We start from the raw sequence: 9,507 nt of genomic DNA on the forward strand, positions 1-9,507 counted from the left end.
TATATATATATATATATAGTAAGTGATCCCTGCTCAATCTGTTTTTCAATTGAGGGTTCCTTGGCCTAAAAAATGACCCCAGTTATAAGGTGTTGAATAGAAAGAGCTGCTAACCCTAAAAGACTGCAAAAGGCTAGTTATCTGGTCAACTGTGTAGACACGCCCAGGCAGGCGATGGCTGAGGTCAGCAGGTGTCATAGTTCAAGGAGCCCCCACTGTGAAGACTGGACTCAACATGGGGAGCGGGTTAGTTTGGTGCCCTTCTCTGTGGGGGGGAGGTGGTGAATTAGGTGTCGTATCCCTTTCTACCCTGGACACATTGGCAAATAGGCAGACTTTGCCTCTTTACTTCCGTTTTTATATCACAAACATTGCTGGGCAATCGCAGACAAAGTTATTTAGTGAAAGAGAAAATGGAATATTTTTCAGTTAAGGTGTTTCAAGGTTGAGGCCCAGGGGCTCAGAGCAGCGCCTTTTTTCTCTTCCTTTTTTATATTCTGTGGCATTAGACTTTTGCATATTGTAAGAGAAGGCAAGTGTATGTTAAATACTGCAGCAGAGGAGATAAGCTGGCCTCAAGCTGGTTCAATACTGTATTCAAAATGCTGCTAAAACTGCACAGTGAATGACCCTGGTTAAATTATTATTTATTATTTTGATTGAAAGCAATTAATCATATCTTCTATTAGTGTGTGTGTCTGTGTGTGTCCGTGTGTGTGTGTGTGTCTGTCTGTCTGTCTGTGTTTGTGTGTGCGCGTGTGTGTTTGCGCGTGTGCGTGCACAATAAAAAAAGATAGGTCAACCATTTCACGACCCGTGCAGCCTTTTCTCCTGAGTGAATGCCCTTTGTTGAGCTGTGCCCTGAGATGCTCCCGCCATCTTAGCTCCTTCGGCCATGACCCACGCTCCTCACCCCTCCCTCTCTCCCCCTCCTCTTCTAATTCCCTCTCTCTTCCCAGTGAATTGCAGACTTAGAGAAGGGGATCAATAAAAGCACACTGCATCTTGATTTGACTGGCAGGGCTTCAGTCAGAGCAAAGGGCGTGTGTGTGTGTGTGTGTGTGTGTGGGTGTGTGTGTGTGTGTGGGTGTGTGTGGGTGGGTGGGACACACGCATAACGATGGGGTTTTTAAAACAGTTTTTTCAGCATAAAGGATACCTCACAATTTCTGAAGGGTTTCACTACTATCTTTTCCCAGGAATGTTCTCTTACTATTCTTTCCCAACTTTGCTCTCTGTCATATTAATAAGACTTTCTTCCATTGTGTCCAGGTCTTAACTCGAGGAGTCCCCTCAGTGAGACCAAGAGCACCTCCTCGTCCCTCTCAGCCCTCAGCGACTCACTCAACAGCTCAGAGGGCGGAGACCTCACCCACGGCAATGAAGAACTGCGGGGCCTGCTCGCCCTGCCCTCCTCTGCAGGCAGCCAGTCCAGCTCTGGAAGCCACTCGGGATCAGGAACTGAGGACAAGTCTGACAAAGGCAAGGCATCGTGGGAACTATTGCAACCAGATACACTTCATCATTTTAATGACCTGGAAAACCTTCTACAACAGTATATATTCACAACTGACTAAGCAACAAAATATGTGATTTGATTGGATTTGAGTCACAGTTCCCAAACAACCTAATTGTGTGTTCATTCAGGGCCCTTTCCCTATAGTAAGAAACTGATTGAGGATATACGTTTTTGCGTCCTTTTAAAGCCATCAAGTCAGTCTAAAGTAGAATTATATGGAGCTTGCTCTTTGGTCAGAAAGTCACTTGACTGAATGACAGACCAAGGATGTGGTCATTCATTTAATCTAGAACATAGTATACTGTATAGGTTCTAAAGTGACAAAATTACATGTTGACCTTATTCACTCAATAGTGTGCGTACTGTATGTGTCAAATTCTTTTTCTTTTTTCCTCCATTCATTAATTTGGCAGAGCTTTCTGAGGTCCCAGATGAGGGCATCAGGGTTATTTGTTTTACAGAAAGAAAAACAGAAAGTTTCCATTACAAATTTGGGGGTGTGGAGTTTGAAAGATAGGGGCATTTACCATGCAACGAAATAGGCCATCAAGCTGCATTATGGGACAATTAGGACTCATTGCTTTTGGAGCTCGAAGTCAGGATATTCAGCTCCCACTGCATAAATTTTGACTTTTTTTTTTATTCAGTCACTTGTGAGTCCCATGATCTTTATAGAAGTGCAGTGCGTTTGCAGCTGTGAATGTTGCTTGTATACTATATTTATGTGAGTGGGCATTATTAAACCTGACTGTTCCCCGTATCTGAACTCTCTTTGTGTCTGTTTCTAGGGTCACTCTGAGATTTAAGTCATGCTGAGTCTTAGGAGCACAACCAGACTCTGCAACAAAACCATTACAATTAAAATCATTCAAACGGACTCTGTCTTAACTCACCCTCTCCTCTTTCCTTCTCTATAGGTTTTGAGTGCGTCTTCTGCAATTTTGTGTGCAAGACACGTAGCATGTATGAACGCCACCTTCAGATCCACCTCATCACGCGAATGTTTGAGTGCGACGTCTGCCACAAGTTCCTCAAGACGCCCGAGCAGCTGCTGGAGCACAAGAAGTGCCACACCGTCCCCTCCGGAGGGCTCAAGTAAGGAAAGCAAGTACAGACAGAGGTTCCTAACTCCGCCCGTCCTTCCCCTCCCTCAGCCCTCACCCTGTCAATTTACTAAACCCAAAACACAGGATATACACAGTCATAGATCAATGTTAGGGGTGTGCAAGCTAAGACAAAAAAAAACAAAAAGCCTCAGGCATCTCACAATGGTTTTAATTATTATATATGCACCATTTAACTAATTTTACATTCATTAAATGATGCATGTAAATAAAAGAATACAAAAAAAATCATAATGTCATATACATAAATTTGTCTGACATTATCATGGTTCTTTATAATAAGAGCTGAACAGCAATACAGCTGAAGACAGAATCACAGATTTGTGGACTATTTGAATATTATTCTAGCCATGTGTCCTTTTATCAGTTAACCTCACTTGAATGTTCATTATCTGCAGCCAGCAAATAAAATGATACAAGCTGTAGTCTTGCTGGACAGCCTTTCTTGGCAAGTATAAGGTATTAGACAGTGGTCTCTGGGTCTGCAGTGGCTGCTATGAACAGAAGGGAGAGTGGAAAGGAGATGGAAATGGGCTTCCCCTCAGGGTCTGTTGTTCCATTGCCCACAGCTAAACAGCCATGCCAGAGAAAAATATCTGATGAAACCTGCATTCCAGAAAGCTACTTCCACCCCAACACGGACACTAATATAATTTCTGTTGGTACATCCCTAGAAGATAATCATTTAGAAGAAGCACAAATGTCAGATCCCGTTTTTAACATCATAGTCTTGACATTGACACAAGTCAATCCAAATATGACAAAATGAATGCATGCTTTATTTTACACAGCATGAATGTTGTGGAAATAAGGACCCTGATGAAAAGCTTTTAAAATACAATATCCAAACCTATCTCATGCTGTAGCATCCCAACGCCTAAAGTACTCATGCACATGCATGTTGGCTCTAATGTGGTCTAATTTTAACGATTCTTGACAAGGCAGCCTTGTTTTCTTTTTTCTGTAGCTCTAGTCCCCTCACATGCTTCCCTCTCCATCTCCAGCCTCCAGTCCCACAGGAGCCTTTGTTGTACTGTGGCACGTTTATGTCCCATCTTTAGGTCTGTCAAGCTAACTTAAAGCCCATCTGTTGATCTCAACATTTACACCACATACAGTGTTTAGGTTCAGGTCAATCCTACTAATGTACTTTCACAAAGATTCAGTTCTAGGGTGGCAGTTGACAGCAGTTGGGATAAAAGAAAAAGAAATGCAGTAAATCAAACATTTTGGAAAGATTCATTTCAAGTAACACACACCATTGTTTGTTTTTGAGTTGTTCTCATAACTCCAGTCTGTGCATGTGCAGTGTCATTATGATTATCGCCTCATCTGGTCATAAACAAAGATCTGTGTTCTATATGGTTTTCTCTGTGCAGCCATCAGTGGAGTTAGGATGTTCTAAACATTACTGAATGTCTGGAAACGGTAGCATTTCATGAAATGAACACCAGGAGGCTGCCAACACAGTTACATTTACTTCTATGTTAAACTGTGGCTAACGGATTACAAACACACAAGAAGCCCCTTAGTAGAAAATCTTTACATAGCATCATTAGTCCCCAACTTCAGGGTTTGCTGCTAGCTGTAGTGTGTGAGTGAATATATGTAAAGGAGTTTTTATGACAGTTATAAATGTTTCTTCTGTCTGGTGTCAATGTTTTTGAAGCCAGATTGATTTCTTTAAGCTAGCATTCAAAAGAGAAAGAAGCAGGATGTGGATATTTTAGATTAATGTTATTCAAAGGAGGAAAAAAATAGACGGAAGAACTGAGCTCTTTTGATACTTATTTAAATTTATCAGCGAATCTGCCTTAACTCAACTTCTTTGCTGTTCTGTTTATATCTGCACATGTGGCTTATATTTTCAGCTCTTCAAGGTTTACACAGTCTCTTAATTTATGTAAGCCACATGTATATTTACTGTCAAAAGCAGGAATTATTTAGCTAAACAGGTGTAGAACGAGTTAATAGAGCTCGCTGGCAAACAGGTTTTAGATAAACTCCTATTGCCTATATTTTCTGACCTCCAACATCCAGATTGTTTTTTTTCCAAGACTAGTGTATGTGTATACACTTGAGCAATGTGAAGTGTTACTATATATGTAGGAGTGTGTAGAAAGGAAGAGAGGGCCTTGACCATTTCGAGGTTTTTCTGAGGTGATTCTGTTCTGCAGGGTTTGTGAAGCGCTTTGGGGCCCAGAGCAGATGAAAGGTGCTATTTAAATGTAAGTGCCACTCCATTCCTTCATTTCCCTTCATGTCCTACTGCTCCAATCTTTTCTCCAGACTGTCACCGCCCCGCCCCCAACCCTTCCCACCCCCTCCTCTTCCACACACACACCTGATCACCTCAATTCTCCCACCATTAAACTGCCACACATACCACCATGAGCACACAGAACTCTACATGAAACACCCTTTACCTGTCCTTCTCCTTCTTCATCATTTTGTGTGATTCAATTTCAAGGTGTGTTATGTGGCTTTGTACACTTCCCCTTCAACTGTCCTTTGCTTTTGTGTGTTGTCTCCCCTTCCCTACTTCCCCTTTTGTTGCATTTCCCAGGTGCCCTTTCTGCATCTATTCCACCAATCGTCCAGCGGCCATGGAGTGCCACCTTAAGACGCACTGTAAGATGGAGTACCGCTGCCGCATCTGCCAGGGACTGTGGCCCGACCAGGCCTCATTGGAGGCGCACATGCGCGGGCACCGCCTGGGCAACCACTACAAGTGTGAGCAGTGTGGCTACTTGTCCAAGACGGCCAATAAGCTGATCGAGCATGTGCGTGTGCACACGGGCGAGCGGCCCTTCCACTGCGACCGCTGCTCTTATAGCTGCAAGCGCAAGGACAACCTCAACCTGCACAAGAAGCTGAAGCACGCGCCGCGCCAGACTTTCGGCTGCCAAGAGTGCCCTTTCACCACCACACACCCCTTTGTCTTCAGCCGCCACCTCAAGAAACACCAGAGTGGAGGAGCGGGGGGACTGGACGGAGGCCTAGAAGGAGAAGACGTGGAGGAAGATGAGGCAGGAGAGGAGGAGCTGCCACTCCAGCGAACGTCCCCAGGGGGCCCTTCATCGCGGAAGAGCCAGGAGAACTTCCTGTTTAGCAGAGGAGGAGGAGGGAGCAGTGGAGGCAGTGGGAGTAACAGCCCTCTCTTGAGTCTAACGGCATCCCACGCACTCCAATCAGTTGCCCTGTCACTCACACTTGGCAAGTCCCGCCAGCTGGACGCTGCCGGCCCTCTGCACTGCTTGGTCAGCACTACCGGCAGCTTCACCGCGAGAAACCCCGGCGGCCCAAGTGGCAGGGGCGGCGGCCCCTCCCTCTTCCTCCCCTCCTCCCGCCACGTGTTCGAGCAGTACAGGAACTGCGACCAAGCGCACCTGATCCCCCTCACCACCTTATTCACCCAAAACAGCCGCTTCACATTCCACTCGCACCTCCACTCCAGATGGCAGCCCACCACATCTCCTCTCCTCTTCTCCTCCAACTCGACGTCCCCCTCCCGCTCTCCCCCATCACCTTCCTCCCACAAACACTCCTTCCTGGCCTACCTGGGACTGATGGAGAGGGCTAAGACCGTTTGACCTTGGCCCGCCCCCTCCTCCGCTCCTTGCTCTTTCCCTCACTCCTCGGACGGTGGTGCGAATGACACTTGACCACTGCAGTGGGAGCAACATCTTTTTCCAATCAGACCAGCGGAATAAGCTGGACCAGACAAACATATTGAAAAAAAAAAAACATTTATAAGAGAAAAAGGCTGTACATGCTACAAATGCATTTATATCACAACGCTGCTTTTCTTATCAGTTCTATCAATTGAGTTATTACTACTTCAGCTACTACTCTATTACATTTTTTTCTGTTTTGAAATGTCTGATTGACTTGGACCCAGTTGCATTATCTGAGGAAACTAACGTATCTCAGTTTTATAGAAAGTTTTCTTTAGTCTTTTGACGAGATAAAAAGATGAAACAAAAACTTGCAAGTGCTAATTTTAGTGCATTTCTGTCTATTGCTATTATGCATTGAAATGGCATGCCTGTGTTTCAACTAGCTTTGACGTCATTAGGAAGCTAAATTTGAGATATCCTGAAGTGTTAGCAGTGCAACGTGGACAGAACCAATGAAACGGAATGCTTTTCATTGTAAAGGGCACGTTTCCAAAGCAACGCCTCAAACCACGCACTTACTTATTTATCAGTCTTGTACATAGTTTTGTAGCCTTTCCCCTTCCCATCTTTTTGATTTCGGTTGTTTTTTTTTGTATAATGGTGAAACCATATTATGCATAGCTGCTGCCTGATATCACCTCTGTCTCGGAATACATATTTGAATGGGTTACTAGCTAATTTTAATATTTTTTTGTAAGCTCACAAAACAAGATAGGCGGTGATAATGTAAATAAGGAAAATCTGACCTATCATGACAAACATACATTTATTACTAATAATTTGACTTTGAATATAAATGTAAAATGTTGACTATGAATTTGCACTTACAGATGTATACGCAGTGAAATAATAAGACCCATGACATAGTGGAAACATTTATTCGTTACTACTGAGACTAGGTGGGTATTGGCGCAGCTTCATATGCAGAATTATGTATCACGCACCTATACTTAGAAGAGATATATGAGATAACTGTTTTGTGGAGGTGACCGGCTCTGGGTTAGCAAGCTACCCTCAGCCAGGGTCACCACAGGCCGATTCCATGGTGCTTTTTGGAGCTTTTTGTAATTTTTGTGTACAAAAAAAATGACTTGAATGAATGTATTTTTGTTTATGTACATGAAAAAGAAGCGATACAGAAGTGTGTACAGGGACGTCTCCTGTGCTAGAAAAGACGGGAACGTTGTGTGTTTGGTGGCCTTCTGTGTCTTTTTATTTGTTTTTGTTTGTTTTTTCTTTCATTTTTTTAATATTTACTTTTTTTACTGAGCCTTTTACATCATAATAAAACATTTTCTACTAACATTCGTGGAGAACCCATCGGGAGAAAAAGCTCCTGTAGGTGCAATGATGAAGCAAAGCCATTCATTTGTACAGCATTGTGTTCAATGGCATTGGCTTCTGTTAGGCCGGCAGACATGGTACTGCTTTTTTGAGTTCCCCCCCCTTCCCCCACCTTTTGAGTTTTAATTGCACTTATTGTAGTTACACTTAAAGCCAAAAGCACTTCAAATTTTTTCTCTTTTTTTTAAGTGCAAACTTAGATCCACCAAGTTAGCGTAATGTGAAGTGGACAGTAGTTGCCGGAAATGACTCAATCAACACCCCTTAGTTTCACATGTAAGCATTTCTAGCAGTGCATTAGGGTCTGTCTCTGCGAAATCAGAGTACGTAAATCGATACAAATTGCATGAATTAGACAGTAGAGGTCAAGCTCTCCCTGGGAACTTAAGGTCCCAGGCTAAATTGTGATAGCTAGTTTTGCACAGTGCTGCACTTTTTGATTAAGAGAATATGTATTTATCCCAGAAAATGCTCAAAAGGAAGAAGTAAAGTACACACATTTTATTTTGAAAAAGCTTTAACCATTCTTGATAGCGCTTGTGTTTTTGCTAAGTGGTCTTCAAGCCAAAATCCCTTATTGTAAAGGGATTGTTTATTTTCCTCATGTTCTCCTGTTGTCTGTTTTACTCATGCATTTTTCTTGTAGTGAATCATTGTTGCTTTTGTAATTTTTCTACTTAAATCATGTCAGAAAAATGTTGATTGGACAGAGAACGTGACTTCTCGAGACCAAAATGTATCTCGGCGCAGGATGTGATGTTAGGATTGAATCCGTCACGTCCTGCTCTGGAGCGATGCCTCGATTGTCCCTCTTTACACTGCTGTTTGTTTGTTCCTTTTTGCTCTATCAATGTCTGGCGTGCTGTTCCTGGAGTGAAAGGAGCATCCTTCCAACACACATACACACATACATACACACTCTTTGTACTATCTATGTTATCTTTTATACTCTAGTGCCACTTGGTGGAAGGAAGCCACCTGAGACCTCTGGGAATGAGTCAAACTAATTGTCAGGGTCCAAAAAAAAAAAAAAAGATTAAAAGAATGTGTCCACTATTGACACCTTTTTAAAATGTCTGCCTTTTGTTATAGCGTAATCACGAATGGCTGCACTTCGTTATGCCACCCCTAGTTTGAGTGTAATGTTTAGATAGGCAAAAGGGCTCCATCCTTTTGGAAACCAATATTCTTGAGCACTTATTCTGTTTTGTTTTTGCCCAGTTTTATTAGAGCTTGACTACCTTTTAAGCACTTCAGTACACCGTATGCATGACGTTGCCCTCGTTTGTTTAAGCACTTAATTGTGTTTAAAACTAACTCCCTTGGTTGTATTTAGTTAGCATCACACTGCACTATCTACAATCATTTAGCTTTAAGTTTGGCTGTATTTTATGATTAGAAAAGGCTCAGCTATCTTATATTTTGGCACTTAGGAAAAGATTGGTCTGTACTGTACAAAGCTTTTTTTTTTTTATTACTCCATTGTTAAGGCTGTACAGGGTTGTGACGATAACTGGTAAATAGATCATTTGTACTTTTTTGTTTTTGTATTTGTTTCCTTTGTTTGGCATTATTTTATGTTCAACTTGCCAGGTCTAAATGTAACCGGATTTGAAAGTAAAGCTTACATCAGATATTACTTCAATTGTTTGTCTTTTCTGTGCTAATTTGTTTGACCGTGTATATCACATTTGACCACTACCAACAGCCTCACTCTTTTGCACTTTGCTAAATGCATAACAAAACGTTGTCTTCATCTTCCTAGCTGGCTGTTTCTTCATTGAATACTTTAGTGACCCAAATTCTTATTGTCTCTTATGCATAAACACAGAGCAACCGG

At 42.5% G+C, this 9,507-nt stretch overlaps 1 protein-coding gene across 3 annotated transcripts in view; it reads left to right on the top strand.

The window, feature by feature from the left end:
- znf827 (zinc finger protein 827) overlaps nt 1-9,306 on the top strand; it is a 68,146-nt gene extending 58,840 nt beyond the window's left edge. For all 3 annotated transcript variants that reach the window (XM_034890892.1, XM_034890885.1, XM_034890899.1), the window contains 3 exons: nt 1,273-1,482; nt 2,437-2,614; nt 5,210-9,306. In XM_034890892.1, the coding sequence (XP_034746783.1) occupies nt 1,273-1,482; nt 2,437-2,614; nt 5,210-6,236 (1,415 nt within the window). In that variant the 3' untranslated portion in view covers nt 6,237-9,306. The remainder of the gene's footprint in view (nt 1-1,272; nt 1,483-2,436; nt 2,615-5,209) is intronic.
- Nucleotides 9,307-9,507: the final 201 nt, after the last annotated feature.

This window comes from Etheostoma cragini, chromosome 2, assembly GCF_013103735.1.
Source record: "Etheostoma cragini isolate CJK2018 chromosome 2, CSU_Ecrag_1.0, whole genome shotgun sequence".
Lineage (NCBI taxonomy): Eukaryota > Metazoa > Chordata > Actinopteri > Perciformes > Percidae > Etheostoma > Etheostoma cragini.